Here is a 17,891-nt window from a genome sequence, read left to right as displayed (position 1 = left end):
GCCGCCCCGCCCCGTCCCACGCCTCTTCTCCGACCTCGAGAGGGGCGGCCAAGGGAGAAGGAGCCGCTGGGGAAGAGACGCAGGGAGCGAGGGAAGGGGGTCCCCGCCCGGCTGCTGGGGTTTCCGTTGGTGCGTCTTCAAGCTCCGACGGCTGCGCCGCGCGGGGAACCGCCGACTCGCGCGCGAGGACGCAGGCTCTGCCCGGGAGTGCGGAGCCGTATGCGGTGCGAGAGAACCGATACAGACGCAGGGCACCGGCGGAGCGAGGCTCGCAGGTGGGTCCCAGGACGACCCAGTTGGGTCATTTCAGCACCTCAAAGGCTGAAGTCAAAGTATCCATCGATTTGTGCGCCCTTGAGAGTGGACTCTCACGCGGCCTCATCGGCCTGTACACCCCCCTCCACCAAAACACACACACAAGCGGACCTCGTGGGCTAAGCGGGCTGACTGGGGGTTCTTGGGCCAGGAGGCTGTGGGGTCCCGGGGCAGCGGTCAGGGGTCGGATGCTTTAATGTGGCAGAGAAGCAAACGCTCCAGTAACCTCGGCTGATTTGGAACTCTGGGGGCTTCCGCCCACTGCTGCAGCACCCACCCTTCTGGGGCCCGTGTGCGAAACCGGGCCGGTCTCGCTCTGGGACCTCCGGCCAGTGCCTTCATGTCTCCGGGCCTCCTTTTCCTTTCATGGAGTAAAACGGGAGTCCTGCCTCCCTCCCCCGGCTGCAGAAAGACTCAGTGAGTGGCTGTTTGAAACCTGCAGCCTGGAAGAGGCGCCCGGGGGCCCAGAAGTGGAGGCGGTTCTCTTGTCAAGCCAGAAGAGCGAGGAGGAAAACCGCAGAAACTTGCCTCAACCAGACTCTTAAGTATCAACCCCCCACAAAGTAAACACATTAGAAGTAAAGTAAACAGAAGGGAAAGGGGCTTTTTGAAAACTGGTTGGTTGAGTTCTCTGGAAAGATCCCTTCCTGTTAGCCGTAAGGGCTGCAGGGAGAACTCGACCATTCACAGGGGTTTCTGTTGTCAGTCAGCCGGGCAGCTCTGTGTGTGTGTGTGTGTGTGTGTGTGTACGCTGTTTAAGGCTGGGAACAGATAAACTGCGCTAGACAGGGCTCTGCTCTGTGCCAAGCGCTTGATCTGCATTTTTCACTTAATTCAAAATTATCTAGTACTATCAAGTCCCAACAACTCTCAACTCCCACTAGGGAGGGAAACGCACGAGGGCACTGAGCCCAAAGAAATAGACAGACTTGCTAAAAGGCACACGGCGGGCAGCACCGCCTCCTACCTCAGCATGTGCTTCACCGCCTGGCCTGGAACAGCGTTTTTAACAGAATAAACACAGCTGAAGTGGAGAAAGACCATACTGTGTTCGGGGAGGGGGACAGCCCAGAGAGCCGCTCCAGGGCCACAGCTGCTCCTGCCCTCCCGCTGGGAGGACCCAGCCTTCCGGAGGAGGAGACCCTGTGAGTCAAAGGTGCTGCCTCCCTTATCAGTAAACAAAGGATGTGCAGCTGCCCCCAGCTGGGATCCCTGAGGGAACTCAGGATGTAAGGAGGCTGCCGGCCGCGAGGCCCTCAGCCCCCGCACCACCCCCAACGGTGCACCTGAGGGGACTCGGGTTGGGAGAGAACAGGACACCAGCCCTGGACAGCTGAGGTACAGATCAAAGGAAGGATCTCAGTGGGCCCAGACTCTGGTATCTTCCCATACATAGAAAAGCACCAAATTCCTTAACTTGAGATGTCTGGTTTTCCTTATTTAACGGTAATCTTTTGATGTTCTGACTACTTGGTCTTTGTTGCAAAACCCCCTAAATATCCTGGCCCCTCCCCTACCTGTTGGGAGTGATCTGAGAGGCTGTCTCCCCAGCCTGAAGTCCTCTGAAAGTCCGCCTAATGAAGTATAATTCTCAGTAGGCAAACAGGTTGCTACCGTATAGTGTGAACTGAAATAAATTACACAGCCTAGAAGCTGAGAGTTACGTTGTATTAGGTGGGCTTCTCTGAGGACTGAGATCCCTCCGAGCCTGGGAGGGCAGCCTCCTGGATCGCCCTAGGGGACTGATGGCTCCGAAGAGGCAGGGAGGGGCCAGGATATACAGGAGCTTTACAACAAAGGCCAGGTAGTCAGAATGTTGAAAGATTACTTGTTAACTGAAGAAAACCAGGCTTCTCAAGGTAGAGAATTTAACACTATTCCTTGCTCTAGGGGGAGCAGCCATTGGGCTCATTGTCTTCATTCCTTTGACAAGCACCTAGCTGTCTAGGGCCAGTGTCCTGTCCTTTCTTATTCTGAGTCCCCGCAGGCTGCAGAGGCCGGGCTGCCTGCCCGCCTTCACTTTGCGGAGGGTGGGGTGGCGGCTGATGACTTGATGGCTTCAGCATTCTTTGTTTACTGATAGGGTTTGCATTGTTTGTCGTTCACAGTAGCACCGGGAGCTACAGTCACTGTCTTGTAGTAACCTATAATGAAAAGGAATATACGTATGTTCCTGTACGACTGAAACATGATGCTGTGCACCAGAAACTGACACATTCTAAACTGACTATACTTCAATTAAGAATAATAATTCTCAATGTTTAGGTTGTGCTTTTTTTTCAGTCCATAATCGCATGGAGTGAACAATGGAAAAGTACAAGAATTGACTCTACTTTAAAATAAAATACGAAGCTGGCGTCTCCTTCAGGTGGATAAAGAGAAGCGAGTGTGTACAGAAAACACTGCAGAAACTGGCAGGCAGCACAGAACCCAATTGACCCCGAGGCCAAGGCTGCCTCCGGGTCCTCCTGGAAGCGGCTCTCTGGGAACCACAGCGGGGGGGAGCCACACCCCGCCACCCGCCCTGCTGGGTCCGCAGGCCTGCGTCTCACGGGGCCTCAGCGGTTCCCAGGGAGCAGCCGGCCCAGCGGGAGGCACCGGTCACAGAAGCTACCTCCCCCGCCCCCCAGCCTCCCCTCCCTGCTGCCTACCCCCCGCCCCCAGCCCTATGCTGAAAGCTGTACGTGGGCAGGTGCAGAAGAGGACAGAGGGCGGGGAGGGTTCCTGCGGGAAGGTTCCTGCGGGAGCCGGACTCACTTGGTGTCTACGTGGGAGACAGCGCCCCTCACAGTCCTCACAGAAGGAGGCTCTGGTCCTCACTTAACACGTGGAGAGACACACAGAGGAGAGACGCCCACCCAAGGCCACACAGCCAGTGAGTGGCGGAGCCTTGCCCTCCAGAGCTCGCACCTCTAACCACTCTCTGAGGCCCTACACCCCGCATCGCTGGGGTCGCATTGCTGACACAGGGAAATGAATGCGGGCAAGAGGAGGGCTGTGTCCCAGGTCTCGGCTGAGCCCCTGGAATGCACCCAACCTAGAGTGGGTCCTTGGCTTCATGCGGGAAAGAATTCAAGAGCGAGCCACAGCTGACTAAAGGTAGATTTTATTCAGAGATACACACTCTGCAGACAGTGTGGCTGTTTCAGAAGAGGAAGGGGTGAGAGGCCATGAGGTGCAGGGGTGGGTGCTCAGCAGATACACAGTCCGTCCCGCTCAGAAGGGAGAGCGGGGTGGCTGAGTTTTATGGGCTCGGGGGCTTCATATGCCAACACGAGGGAAGGTTATTCCAACGACTTTGGGGAAGGGGCTGGGATTCCCAGGAACTGGGCCCCTGCCCACTTTTGGACCTTTTATAGTCAGCCTGGGACCCCTCAGGCCGCCCGGGAGCGCCGTTTACCGTGTTAGTAAATTACAACGAGCGTGTGATGCAGCTCAAGGTCACTGGAGGTCAAATCTCCCGCCATCTTGGGCCTCAAGGCCTGTTGGGAGTTGAATTTTCCAACACCTTGGTGTTCACTGCTGTGCTGTTTCTTGAATAGCCATGCCCTGTCTTCTTCCTTCCTGTCACAACTCGACCCTCCTAAGAAGCAGCTTTGTTGATACGGGTCCTGGCAGACCCAGCGCCCCCTCCGCAGACCCAGCACTGAGCCACCAGCGCCTTCAAGAGCCCGCGCAGCCCCTCTGTGTGCAAGGCCCACTCGAAGGCTGTCAGCCGGACAAGGCTGAGGCAGGCACAGCCCAGAGCCCGAGGCCGCGACTGGGGAGAGGACTGAAATGCAAGGCAAAACCAGAACAGGAATCCACACTAAGAGCCCCGAGGTGGGTTGGGGGAAGTGGGGACCCGGCTGCTGGGGGTCTGGGATTGGCTGCACAGGTGTGTCAGGCTCCCTGCCCTCCGGGTCTGCCTTCCCTGATGTCCCCATGACCTCAGTGGCAGCAATGCCACATGGGGAGGCTTGTCCGCATGGCTGCACAGTGGGGGCCCCACGACCCCCAGGCAGCGCCCTGCAACGCCGCATACCAGACCCCTGGGGGTGAGCTGCACACCCCACACCTGCACTGTTCACCCAACAGCGCACAGTGGCCCCAGGACGGGAGGCTCACCACCAACCAGCCAGAAAGACCGAGGTGACAACCTGGACGCAGTCCTGGCAGTGTGGGGCTGGCTGCGGGGTCCTCCTGGAGTTGGGGGCCCCTATCTGAAGATGAGGCCATGTAGGGTGGCCAGACTTCATGGTGGGTCTCTTCTCAGGCAGCTCTGGTCATGAGCAGCCTCAATGTCATCAACTCCCAATCCTGGTCACCCTTCACCCCCTAGCCCTGCGTGAGCTGGGGTGTCCTCCAGCCATAAACTGCAGGAAGGACTTGGCCAGGCGCTGTGCTCATCCCCGGAAGGACACACCAGACTGAGATCACAGTCTTTTCTGCTTCCATAACATAGCTTCTGCAGGGTGGGGGCTGCACAGGTGTATTTAAGGGCTGGTGCCCTCCTCTCCCCTCTCCTTTCCTTGTCTTTCTTTGCCCCCCGCCCCGCTCGAGGGGCGCTGTTCCTCCTGCTACTTCAAGGCCCCAACAGCCACGTCTCCCTCTCTAGCTCACCTCTCGTGTTTCCCTGATGAAGGCGGCCTCCCCAGAACTGACTTTCCCCCAGACTGCGTGACTGCAATGCAACCAGGGGTGGGTGGTCTGACGGATTCTGGTCCAGTCGCTTCTGAGAATGGTGGCACTCTGGCTGAGGTCTGTATTTTACATACGTACAATTGAAAATTGTGGGGCCGGGCAGATAGGACGGGTGCTCTCAGCTGGTCTTGGAGTTTCCTTTGAACATGAATCTGATCAGCGGGCAGGTGAGGGGAAGAGGCTGCCTGTCAACAGGCCAGGGCAACACTGCCCGGAGAAGCCAGCTCCCCCCTACCCCGGACCCTCAACCCAAACAGCCGGCAGGTCTCCCCACACGTGCCCAAACAGCCCCGAGGCCACTCGTCCTCGCTGTTTGTCCTGTGGGTCCGTTAACCGGCAGAGGCCTGTGCAGTCCCGATGTCCCTTTGGTGGTCTCAGGCCAGCGGAAGTCCTTGCTCTGACACCCGTTTGGTGGTGATAACTCGGCGCCTCAGGATAAGAGGAGGAGGGGACTGTCGGAGGGAAGCCAGGGAGCAGCCTTTGGGCTGGGCTGAGAGGTCCGCCCCTTCCTGCCTGAGACAGCAAAGGCAGCTGAGTCTCCACCTGCGGCCCCAGGAACATCTTGGGCCTCCCCAGCCTCTCGCTCCATCAACCCACGTGTGAGGGTTTATGACCCGAGCACAACTTTGAGACTTAGACCACGGAGGGAGAGGTCAGCCAGCAACGTGTGCAGACCGCCTGGGGTGGCCACCGCTCTGGGTCCCAAAAAGAGATTACAGAGGCCCAACCCTGAGAGCACCAGCTCCGGACCAGGCGGCGGTGGACTGAGCAGGGGCCCAATGAGTCTTGACTGACTGGCTGATTGTGCGTTGATTGAATGGAAAGATGAGTGACAGAAAACAAAACAGATTTTTATTTTCCTGAGAGTATATGAAATTGTATAATGTGAAATTGGTTGGGGTTTTTTTGTTCAGTTGTTTTTTAATTGAAGTACAGTCAGTTACAGTGCATCAGTTTCTGGTGTCCAGCATAATGTCCCAGCCATGCATATACATACGTATATTCATTTTCATAGTCTTTTTCATTAAAGGTTATTATAAGATATTGAATACGGTTCCTTGCGCTATACAGAAGAAATTTGTGGTTTTTAATCAATTTTTATATATAGCGGTTAACTTTTGCAAATTTCAAACTATTATTAAGTTTCTAATAGTATAGGTTTTAACAAATTTTAAAGCTGGCCAACACTGCCCCCTGGTGATGGGTTCCACTTTAAAGTTGCCTCCTGTCCTGATGGGGAACATTTTTGTAATCAGAAGTCACGTGCCTCCAAGTCACCTCTCCATCAGGAGAACGCCAGGAGCATTTCCTGAACCGCGAGGCCCTTGGAATAGTCCTTATCTCTTCGATGAATTAATCACCGTAGATCAATTGCATTCAGGACGGCAGCCTGAACTCGAGGGACAGACACTCTTAAGGAGGGGCGGGATCAACTGCATGCGGCAGAGTCGGTCAAGATGGTGGGCCAGGCACAGGAAGTAACAGGAGTTATTTACTTAAAATCATGATAAATTGAGAAAAGACGAGGCCTGTGTGTCGGAGTCCATTTGGGCCATTATAACAAAGCACCACCAACTTAAACACAGAAAACATGGCTCACGGGACAATTCTGTCACTGAAGGAGCTTCAAAGGGGAGACTGCCGAGGCCAGTGACTCAGCAGGTGGGTTGGAAGGAGGAAGGCAGAAAAACAGAAATTCCACTGCACAGACGTGTTCAAGCTGTGCCTTTGGATGAGTGTGACCGCGGGTCAGGCCAGCACACAGCCACGAGCCTGCCAGCAGGTGGCACCAACCCGTTCCTTGTGATGATTTATTTATATGGGTCTCTTTTTTTTTGAAATTTATTTGAGGGAAGGTAATTATGGTTTTTTAAAATGTATTTTTTAGTGCAGGTACTGGAGAGTGATCTCAGGACCTCGTGCAGGCTAAGCACGCGCTCCGCCACTGAGCTGCATCCTCCCCCTGACCTGTTAATTTTGGTGGAAAGCCAGGCTTGGATGAATTTTGGGGAAGTGAGGATGGTCCAGAAAACTCAGAACGATGCCTTGGGTACCTACAGTCACCCCGATGACAACCTGTGTGGAGGCACATACTTCGGACCCTTAAGGGCAAGAGCGCTCCTGTGAGAGCTGCAGGACCTCGACCAGGTCACGATGCGATTCTGCCTCCGTCAGTGGGTACCAGACGTGGGAAAGCACACGCCACACTTGGGAGAGCAGCGCTCCTGTGCTAAGCTTGCTGAGCCGTTTGCATCACCAGGAGCCCTGCACTGGGAAGTCAGTGAACAGGGACCCTCGGTGGTGGCCGGGACTCAGTACCCTCCTCCGGGCAGACACAGCTCCGTGCGAACATCCCCCCAGGACCTGCCTTCCGCAGGATTAGAGGGTGAGGCTGAAGGTGATCGTGACCCCAAATGGTGTTTGGAGCAGTCTGCGTGCTGCCTGATAAGATCCTGTAAATAGGGCCCAGATGAGCAGAAGTTAAAATTGGAGAATGGAGAATTTCACCACAGTTCTCTGAGAGCAGGTCTCCCTGGCCCTGAGACAGGAGGGAAGAGGGAAGGGCACTGCCATTCAAGAACTAACACAGCAGTTAGCACCAAGATGGCATAAAACTCAACTCCCAACAGGCCTGAGGCCCAGGACGGTGGGAGACTTGCCTTCCAGCGGCCTCAAGCGGCGTCCTGTGCTCCCTGCAATGTGCTAACGCGGTAAGTAGTTCCCAACAGGCGCCGTGGCAGTTCCCGGGCTGACCACGAGGGGTCAGAGGTGCGCGGTGGCCCACTGGGAACCCCAGCCCCTGCTCACAGTGGTTGGAATAACCCTCCCATTTGTTGGCATATGAAACAGACGAGCCCACAGCGACCAAGCGCCCCGCACCTCGCGGCCATGCTCCCTTCTGAGCCAGGCGCCCGCGCTGGGCCTGTGGCCTGTGGCCTGTGTGTCTGCTGAGCGCCCACCCCCCGCCTCAGGCCTCTCACTCCCTCGTCCTCTGGAACAGCCTGCACTCTGTCTGTGGAGTGTGTATCGCTCTGAACGAATCCATCTTCACTCCGCCGTGGCTTCTCTTGCTCTTCAATCTTGTCCTGTGCGAAGCCAAGGACCCACACTGAGGACCCAACTAAGACCTGGGACACGGCCCTCCTCTCGCTCGCATTCTATTTCCTGGATCAGCGCTGCATCCAGGAAAAGTCCTTGGTCCCCTTGCCAGGATTCTGAAACCTTGCAGCCCCTATTCAGCTTCCAAAGTGAGGCCCTAAGAACCCCCAAAGCAATATCAGATCGATGGCCCAGGTTCACTGGCTGCTGCACAGCCAGCAGGAGCCCACAGGAGCTGGGCACAGGGAGAGCAGAGCAGAGAGAAGGCAGGGCCGTCGGCCTTCGCAGCGCTTCGCCAGCTCCTGGGACACCAGCTGCAGGAGCCTGTGACACCTGGGAGGGTGGAAAGTGGTTTTCTCCCCTGCAAGGAGAGGGTTCTTCCCCAAACCCTGAGTCCTGCCAGCCCATCTGGCCTACTAGGACTTGGGAAGCCGTTAGCCTGCCTGCTTACCTCCCACTCAGGTTCCTTCCAACAGTAGGTTTCCTTTATTTTAAAACCAAATAGTCATATGTCCCCGGTAGAAACTCAAGTGACGCAGGAGGACACAGCGGACAACGGAGCCCCTATCCTCCGGTCCCCTCCCCAGCCTTTCTGCTCCGAGTCAACCTTGCAAGATATAGGTATGTATTAAAAACTTTTCAGCATCTATTCAGATAAGCTTTTTTGGTTTGTTTGGGCTTTAAAAAGGTGTGTAAATCCTTTCCTTTCACAGGATTAAATTGTCTTTGCGTGCCTGGGGAGACCTTCCATGCATCAACGGCATTTTCAGTTCAGTCGTCCCTGCTTATCCCCAGGTTCCCTTTCCCCGGTTTCAGCTACCTGAGGTCCACCTCAGTCTGAAAATATTAAGTGGAAAGTTCCAGAAATAAACCATTCCTAAGTTTTAAGTCTCGTGCTGCTCTGAGTCATGTGATGAAGTCCTGAGCCACCCACTCTGTCCCCTGGGATCCCCAGCCGTGCACACCATCTGCTCCCAATGTCCAGCCGTCAGCATCCTCAGGGCCCCGCAGTCCAGGACCACCTGGAGCACACGGTCCTCCCTCTGACCTCATCACACGCGCGTTTTATCATCTCACCTCGTCCCAAGAGGAAGGGTGACTAGCCTGCAGTCAGATGTTTTGAGAGAGAGAGGCCGCACTTACATAACCTTTGTTACAGGGTTTTGTTATCTTTGTCCTATGTTATTAATTGTTGTTAATCTCTTACTGTGCCTCAAGGATTCACACGTGACTCCACCTAGATTCAGAGCTATTTCCTAGTATAACTGGCTTTGACTTTCTTAATTATTGCTCTTTCGTATTTCATGCCTACTCTGGAGTCAATGTTAGTAACATGTACTTCTCCAGAAAATGTGTCCATTTGTGGGAGAGTTTAAAAACACGTCAATGTGTGTCTTGGCTGTGACTAGTATGTTCTCATACATTCACATGGTTTTTATCGCCGGCTCTGGGCCCTTTCCCTCTCGCCTCGTCCTGTCTTCTCCATATAATATTGCCTAGAAACTTGTCCACTGTTTGTTTATTTTTCATGCCAGTTAAGTTTCTTTTTTTTTCTGTTTCCTCACACTGTTCTTTTATTGAGTAATAGTCAGTTTGCAAAAAATATGGAACGCTTCGCGAATCTGCGTGTCGTCCCCGCGCAGGGGCCATGCTGATCTCTGTGTCGTTCCAGTTTCAGCACACGTGCTGCCGAAGCGAGCAGTTTAGTTCCTTTATTTCATTTTTATTCTTTTTTGGGGGGAGGGACGGTAATTAAGTTTATGTATTTCCTTTTTAACGGAGGTACTGGGGATTGAGCCCAGGACCTCGTGCATGCTAAGCACGTGCTCTACCACTTGAGCTGTACCCTCCCCCTTCATTTTTATTCTGCTTTACAAATTTGTTTATTTCTGCTTGTATCCTCTTTTTTGGGTTTGTTTGGGAGCTTTTCACTTGGCAACATTTCATGAACATATTTCCACATAAACATGCCCTGTTATTACCTTGTTTAGTGGCTGCGCAGTATTTTATTTTCGACTGTGATGTATATAAATTGCACAGGTTACTGGCTCCTGCCCCAAATCTGAACCACAGAGAAACTGGGGAGAGAGATGGAGAAGACGCTTCCAGACCCTTCCCCAGCACCTGCTCTCCTGCGCCAGCCGCGGACCCCAGCCGCGATCGCTACACACGAGAACAAATGAAAAAAGGCAGGATGTTGTTCCTGTGGCTGCAGGAAGGATGGGTGGCGTTTAATTTTCACAACCGTGTGCAGAGGGGCCGCAGCCTGGGTGTGAGGTTCTTCAGTTGTGAGGATTCAGGGACAAGGAGGTGGGGAGCCCCTGGCGGGGGCAGCAGGAAGAGAGCTGCAGGCAGGACAGACAGCAGACAGCGCCTGAGACGCAAGCACATCACACAACGTATATTTTTAAACAATAAATAAGCGGCCAAGGAAATACAGGAAAGGAAGCATTCGTGAAATCAAGTCACTAAAGTGCTCTCAGACATAAACTTTAAATAACCAAGAAGCCTGGTCTGACCTTAAAACTCTGTTCATAAACATTCAGCGGTTGTTGGGATGTGGTCGTGTGCTGTTTCAGCAGGGAAGGGAGAGGTTTTCTTTGTCGAAGTTCCAAGGCGCACAGACCCCATCAAATGACACTCGGGAGGATACAAAGTCATTGCCTAACAAGAAAACGGAAATGCCCAAAGCCAAGTTCACGGTGAAGATCCTAGAATTCCTTCATATGAGGTCTGCAAGAGGTCTTCACTATTTATGAAGACATATGAGTCTCTGTAGGTTGAATATTTTTGTATTCAATATTCTTGGATCAGAGTAAGGACGTCAGACCTAACCTGATAATCTACACAGTATATCTCGTGATGTCTGGCACTGAAAACGGTTTCTGGACTTCAAATCTTCCCTCCTCAAGTTCCAGATGAGAATAAAAGTTTTACTCCAAACTAACTGGTTCAAGTGCCTTTAAGGAGCGCCTTCCATTCTAGAATAAAGTTGAGTTTTCACCCATTTGTCTCCTTTAAGCAAGTGGCTTTGCATTTCATCCTGACAGCGTAAGAAGAGTATTTGTCTTTTGGACAAAACGGGTGAGGCAGGTGCCCGTGTCCAGCCTCTGAGGGGGATCTGTGGCCTCGCTAGGGCCCCCTCTTCCCCAGCTGGAGCCCCTCTGGCCCCTCGGAGTCTGAACACCCTTGGCCACTGGCCCCCTGCTGTGCTTCCTTGGTCTCCTGCCGGGCGGAGCTGGACAGGTCGATGGCCACGTCTTGCAGGCCACTCTCAGTGCTGCCTCCCTCCGAGCCCCTCTGGGGTCCTGCCTGACCTGGGCCAGAACCTTCCTTGAGACGGTCAGCATGGTCACGGCCCCATGGTCCTGCCAGCTTTTCTTCACCTTCTGCTTTCCTTTTCATCCCTGTGGATTTTTTATACATCCCTTGCAAAAAAAAAAAAAAAAAAAGGAAAATAAATAACACGTTACCTCTAAATCTAGCAATGAAGTAAACTTCTTCACGTCATTGTTCTCAAAATCCCATTAGCATTTCCCTTGTTGGTGCCCGTCTCCAGGGCCGCCAGGGGAGTCTCCTGGGTAACTCTCCACACTAGGGGTTGTAGACGGGTGTCTGCCCGCTGGGCACGGCCAGGAAAATTGCCTTGTTTGGATGACATGGTGATTTCTGAAATTTTATTTTAAAATTTGTTGGCAATGGTTTAAAATCAGGAGATTTACATCAAAATTCAGACTTGCAGCTTCTCTCAAAAAGTCAAATGTCCAGCCACACTAGGCCCGCCTTCTTGAGGGGCCACGGACCTGCGGATGCAGTGAGCACCACACCCACCTGCTCTGTAAGTTCAGAGGGGTGGGCTCAGGTACCCGCCCCACACTCCCCCTGGGCCTCTCCAATCCTTGACAGCAAAGACCGTATTTATGACTGGCATCTCCAGTCCCAGCCTAGTGTCCGGTGGGTAGGGGTCAAAAAATGTCTGCTAAACAAACCCCTCCTCCTCCTCAGCCCACAATGCCCCCAGCTCCCCGGTCTCTGATCTCCCACTCTGCCCAGGTGCCTTCCGTCTCACTCCTCCAAGCCCGTGGTCTCTGGGAACAGCCAACAGACCGTCCGGGTGCCCAGCGCCCGAGCTCAGGCCTCGCCAGTGTAAGCGGGGGCTAACTGTCCCCGGGGCCGCTGCCTGCACCCCCTGCCTCCTACCGCCGGGAGCTCTGCGCTCTGCCAGCCGTCAGCATGGGGAAAACACATTTCACATCGCTCAGCTCACAAACCGGGGCCCGGCTGGGCCCCTCCGCACGGTCTACACAGTTCCGATGAAAAGCAAGCCCGCTGAGCGGAGTCCAAGCCTCGTGGTTAACTGAAAAGCGGGCGTGACGTCCTGGGCCTGCAGCTAGGAAGCTCACGCCGCTCTGCCCCGCAGCGGCCGCCGGCGTGGGGCCCGCCCCCTCCTTACCCAGGAGCCAGGGCGCGCCCGGGGCCGCGGGGCCGCGCACGCCGTCGGGCCGCGGGAGGCAGTGCCGCACCATCGCGCCGTACAGCCCGTACTCCGCCATCGCGCTGCTGCCGCCCCAGCGCTTCTCCCGCTTCCGCCACTTGGCCCTGCGGTTCTGGAACCAGACCTAGAAGGAGGCGCGGGAGGCAGAGGGCTGACGGGTCGGGGCGCCCGGGGCCGGGCTGCCGGGGGCCCGGGGACTGGCGGGGCTGGGCGACTGTGCCCGGTTTCCACCGAGGCGCCCATAGAGTCGAGGTGGACAGAACAAAATGAGGGCTTTCCACACCGTGTAACTGACTGGAGCAGCTCACCCCAGCGGTGGCCGCTTCGAACCGCGGGTTGGCGCTTGCTCTATCTTAATAGAAGAACAGTGCTGGGTGTCATTTTTGCTGCTGTTGTTTGGGGAGGGAGGGAGGGAGGGAGGGAGGGAGGTTCGTGTATTTGCTTATTTCTTTAATGGAGCGACGGGGAATTGCACCCAGGACCTCGAGCACAAGCTGTACCACGGAGCTGTCCCCTCCCCCTGGGTGGTGCTAAGCTGTTAGAAATGTGAGTTGGTGGCCTGTCTTCTGACCCGGAGAGAATGTGCCGTCTGCACAGAGGCTGAGCAGGCGCACGCCGGCTTTCTGTGAAGACAGAGGCCAATGCCAGGAGCGGACTGAGAGTGTCCCAGGGCTCGACGCGCACTTGGTGTGGGGGCCGTGTGCGGAAAAGCCGCTCCGGGCTCCTTACACCGGTTTCTTTACGGGTTTGCAGGGGAGGGATGGTCCTTTCTTTCCTGGGGAGCGGGGAGCGGCACAAAGCCTGCAGGTGCCGCACATAAGGAGCAATGTTTACGTACTTAATAAAAGGGAGCAAGGCTTGAAGGTTCCGGGGTCATCCTCTCCTCACGCACACAGAGCGAGGCTCTGGCACCTGAGTGCCCCTCTGTGTGCTCCTCATGCACACAAAGCGTGGCGGGGGGTGCGTTGGGCGGTTTAGCGGTGGCTGTGGGCCGACTCACTGCGTGTGAGGGCAGCACTTTCGCTGGTGTCTTTGGGAGGAGAAAGGAGCCCAGCACCTGTATTCGGTCTTCGGGGAGTTCGGTTTTCACGGCCAGCGTTTCCCGGGCGTGCACGTCAGGATAGTGGGCCTCGCCGAAGGCCTTCTCCAGCTCTTCTAGCTGGTGGGCTGTGAAAACGGTCCTGTGGGGAGGCCCCAGCGCACACTTGGGCGAGTGTTCACAGGGTGTGGCCAGGCTTCCCAGCCTAGGAGGGCCCTGTGCGGGCCCCGCCTTGTCCGCTGCCTGAAAGTCCACCTCTTAATAACTGGACACCTCACCTCTGAGTGATTCGCCTCTGGAAAGTCCACAATTTGGTTCAGACAAAACCAAATTAGGGTCCTTTTTTCTCCTCAATGAACTCCATCAACTTTTTCTAAGAAGACCCATTTTAAAGGCCCACAATACTGGATCTTTAAAATGCTACAAAGACTGACCAGCAGACCCCTGGGAATGGCAGAATTTTGTCCCCACACGGCTCCTGTGCCTTTCCTGCTGCAGACCAGGAGGCCCTGGGCCCGCGGTAACGCAGGACCAGACATTCTCAGATGCCGGGTCCCAAGGATGGGGTCAGGGGCCGGTACCTGTGTCTCCGCTTCTTCCTCTTGCCGGGGGCGGGGGACGCCCTCAGGTCACTCCTATCTTCAGCTGGACTGTCCTCATCTGATAGCACAGGAGAAAGAGAGGACCTTAAAAGTGTATTTTTCACTTTGTTTTCGGGGTTTCAGTTTGACGCTGTGAACTGTCAGGGACTGTGAACACTCACCGATACCAGCTAGCATTTTTCGCACACTCCGTATCCCAGACGCGGTGCTGCTAGCCTTGCGCGCGTAGCGCATTGCGCAGGCGTCATCACATTCTACATAAACTAGAGGAAATCCAAGGCAGCTGCCCTGTGATTCTCTAGTTCAGAGGAGGAAACCCAGGCAGAGAGACTGAGTAACTTGCCCAAGATCACACAGGTAGTCAGCGGTGAAGTGGGAATACGAGACTGTGTGAAGCCAAGGCTACTTGAACACAACTGCATTTCCTGCCCCCTTCAGCTTCCAAATTCATCCACTTCTTCATCTTAACCAATTCACCAACCTTTCTCCAAGGGATGGCTGAGGTTGTGACTTCAGGACCCTCATCAGAGCTAGCCACTGCCCTACCAATTCCCAGCCTCTGGAAGTGGGTGCTGGGAAACTCACTCTTGATAAGTGTGCCCAGATGAGTTTTAGATGCACTTGAAAAATTTTCAGAAACCACTATTCTTTATCTTTTGTAATCCATTACATCAAAAGATCTAGGTGTAAACAAAGAAGACCAAACTATTGTCAGATTCCTTGTTAAAAAGACATTTGCTTCAAAATACTGAAAAAAAATTAATAAAGGCAAAATAGTAAAAAAATAGTATTAGTTTTACCCCTATATCAATTAGCTCACCAGCCAATTGGATTATAATATAATATCCATGCTGTCCAGTCTGGAACCATTAGACACATCAGATTGTTAAGACGTGAAATGTGGCCAGTCTGAATTGAGAACTGCTGCAAACGTTAAATATTCAGTGGATTTAGAAGACTTCGTACATCCCAAAAGTAAAATATTATTTTTATATTGACCACATATAAAATGATATTTTGTATGTATTGGGTTAAGTAAAATACAGTATTTAGGTTTTTCACCTGTCTCCTTTTCCTTTTTGATGTGGCTTGGAGAAATTTTCATCACACTCACAGTCACCCTATATTTCTGTTCACTAGTGTTCCTCTCCATCTTGCAAAAGTGCCCCCAGACCAGGAGGCAGCTGTACCTTAGTTTTATCTGTGCTCAGATGGAAAGAACCCACCCTATGAAGGCAGTTTCTGCATTTTCAGTGGAACAGCTGACAGGGGGTTCATTTCCTCTTACCTAGAGACTTACGAAGTAAAGCCCTTTTAGAGCTGAGTGACAGCCTGCTGACCCCGCCTGCTTTCTCCGTCAGTGGAGACCAACATACTTTTTTGCCTTAGCCGCCTGGATGCTCAGTTCTAGGATCTACTACACAGTTTCTCTCTGCCCACGCTTTCTCATGGAGCTCTCTTCCCCAGAACCCACACCCCTCAATTCCTTGGCCCTGTCTATAGATTTCCACTGCTTCTTTCTTCTCCCCACAATCTGCCCCGACTTCTCTGAGGAACCGGGCGGGCTCGGAACAAAACGCCGGGCAAGACCACAGTAAGATGGGCGCGCTTGTTTCTCGCGTGCCGGGAGGAGCGGCGAAGCGCAGTACGCAGACTCCCTTTCAGCACCGGGAGGAGGACAGTTCCAGGCCTTCGCCCGGGGCTCTTCTGGGGCCCTTCAATACGGCAATCAATTCAGTGAACGCCGGAGTTTCCCCGGGAACCGGGTTCGGTGCTAATGACGAACGAGGCAGGCCCACACCTCCCGACCTCCGCCGTTCCCGAGGCCGAGACTCGCATGGGCCGAGGGAGAGGCCCTCGGAGACTGTGGCCAGGTCTTCGAGACCCCACTGCCGGTCCTGACTGGCCAGGGTGGTGTCCGCGAGGGTACGGCGACCAGGCCCGGAGGAGAGGCAGGGATGTGGGAGAGGCCAAGGGGAGGAGGGTGCGGCTGCGAGGACACGCTCCCCGACGGGGCCACGCTTTGGGGTCCCGACTTCCCTGCATCCGGGGCGCTGGTGCTACCCAGTGCGCGCGAGCCGAGGGCAAGGACAGGAGCGCCAGGGAACAGTTTCATTACCGGACGTCGAGACGCTCTCGCTGCGCTTCTGGCGGGCGGCAGGGGGCGGCGGGCAGCCGGGGGCTTGCGGTGCCGGGGGCTCAGTCCCCTCGGGCGGCAGGAACGGCACGTCGGTGAGGAGCAGGCAGGGCGCCCTGGCGGCCGCAGGCGGCTGCGCCCCGAAGCCGCAGAGGATGCCGAGCCCTAACGGGAGGGCCCCGCGCGCCAGGCAAGAGCCCCCGAGCCCTGGACCCCCGCAGGGCGCGGCCGCCGGGCCTTCGCAGTCCGATCCCGGCCCGGGACCCGCAGGTGCGGGCAGCTCTGCCTCCAGGTCCAGCAAGTCGGTGATGGCGAAGCCCCGTGGGCGCGAGCCGGCGGGGGGCCCTCCAGGCACCAGCGCCTTACTCCTGGCACGCCCGTCGAAAAACGCGTCCCGGCCTGTCATGGCTTCTCAGGCGGCGAGACCGGACCCTCTCTCAGTCACCTTTGCGGAAGGGGCGCAGTTCTGAGGACGCTTTATACAGCCGGGCCACCAGCCGGGCGCCAGGAGAGCTCCAATCAGCGGGGCGCCGACGCGTCAAGCCCGGGACCCCGCGAGATGGGGACGCCACCAGTTCCCCTCCCTTCGGGCGCCGCCCTCCCAGCTGCAGTCCCCTCAATCAGCTCCTTCTCCTTTCTCCCTTCTCCCTTCTCCTTCCCAGCTGTCCCCGGCCAACCCCCACCCCCACCCCCATTCTCGGTGGGAGGAAAGTAGGGAGGGGGCAACCCGGATCTCTGCCCGTCCCTCTCAATGCCGCAGGTTCCCTCCCCTTCCCAATTCTCGATTCTCAGGTGGGGGCCCCAGCCCGCAGCTGCCAAGGAGCTTCCCTCCCCATTCTAGTCCCCCATCAAGACCAGGGCCCCATTCCCAGCCACACGCTCACGGCTACCACCAACACCAACCCCACCAGCCCTCCAAGGCCACCGCCAGAGCCAAGAAGGCGGTCCCTGAAAATCCCAAGGGGAAAGGAGTGGAAAACTTCTAATGCCCACTCCACCTCCAGCCAAACGCACCCCAGAGCTCTAATGGTAGGGGTAGGGGTCCCAAAATTCACAGGAGGGGGTGGGGAGAAGGGTAGTAGCAGGGGCTGGAGTGGACAGACCAGCCGAGGCAGCGGGAAAGGGCGCCAAGTTTAGCAAACTGAATTACAGGAGGTCCAGAGAACTCAGAATTTCAGATAAACTTAATTTTTTAGTACATGTATGTACCAGTATTTTATCTGGTGACAGCTAAATGGGGAGGGCAAATTGGAAAATAGGGCCATCCCTCTTCACGGAGGCTAGCAAGTTACTGTCAGATTTTATGATTATTTAGAGAAAGCCTGATTTTTCACGTGAAACGCCTCTATCCGTTAAAGTTGGGGCCAAACGAAGCACGTGGGTAAACCTCTGCTGCCTCACTCGAGGGAAGCAATGACCCACCCAGCCCGAATCTCTTGGGGGGCCCCCTTCTCTCACAGGGACCCTGGGAAGCAGGACCCCTCAGTCCCACCCCTGAGGGCGAGCGGCCGCTCTCCCTGC

The 17,891-nt window shown here is 55.2% G+C and overlaps 1 protein-coding gene, 1 long non-coding RNA gene and 1 other non-coding gene across 5 annotated transcripts; 1 reads left to right on the top strand and 2 right to left on the bottom strand.

Moving 5' to 3' along the window:
* Positions 1-75: 75 nt before the first annotated feature.
* Positions 76-11,224, top strand: LOC123613652 (uncharacterized). 3 transcript variants are annotated; one of them, XR_012500734.1, is made up of 4 exons: positions 76-275; positions 6,887-7,384; positions 7,629-8,718; positions 8,811-11,224. It is a non-coding gene; the product is annotated as an uncharacterized LOC123613652 (long non-coding RNA). The 3 variants fall into 3 exon arrangements; XR_012500733.1 differs by having other exon boundaries at positions 6,887-8,718; positions 10,138-11,223; XR_012500732.1 differs by having other exon boundaries at positions 6,887-8,718; positions 8,811-11,223.
* LOC123613671 (U6 spliceosomal RNA) lies at positions 9,696-9,799 on the bottom strand. The gene has a single exon (XR_006721059.2). It is a non-coding gene; the product is annotated as a U6 spliceosomal RNA (small nuclear RNA).
* A 1-nt stretch (position 11,225) lies between the features above and the next one.
* VSX1 (visual system homeobox 1) lies at positions 11,226-16,776 on the bottom strand. Its single transcript, XM_074347757.1, has 5 exons — positions 16,353-16,776; positions 14,213-14,291; positions 13,650-13,773; positions 12,551-12,716; positions 11,226-11,525 (listed from the first exon to the last, which is right to left on the bottom strand). The coding sequence occupies exons 1-5, from the start codon at positions 16,774-16,776 to the stop codon at positions 11,230-11,232; spliced, it is 1,089 nt and encodes a 362-aa protein (XP_074203858.1). The 3' UTR covers positions 11,226-11,229.
* Between the last annotated feature and the right edge of the window lie 1,115 nt (positions 16,777-17,891).

Source organism: Camelus bactrianus, chromosome 19, assembly GCF_048773025.1.
Source record: "Camelus bactrianus isolate YW-2024 breed Bactrian camel chromosome 19, ASM4877302v1, whole genome shotgun sequence".
NCBI classification, from domain to species: domain Eukaryota; kingdom Metazoa; phylum Chordata; class Mammalia; order Artiodactyla; family Camelidae; genus Camelus; species Camelus bactrianus.
This window is presented reverse-complemented; position numbering and strand designations above follow the sequence as displayed.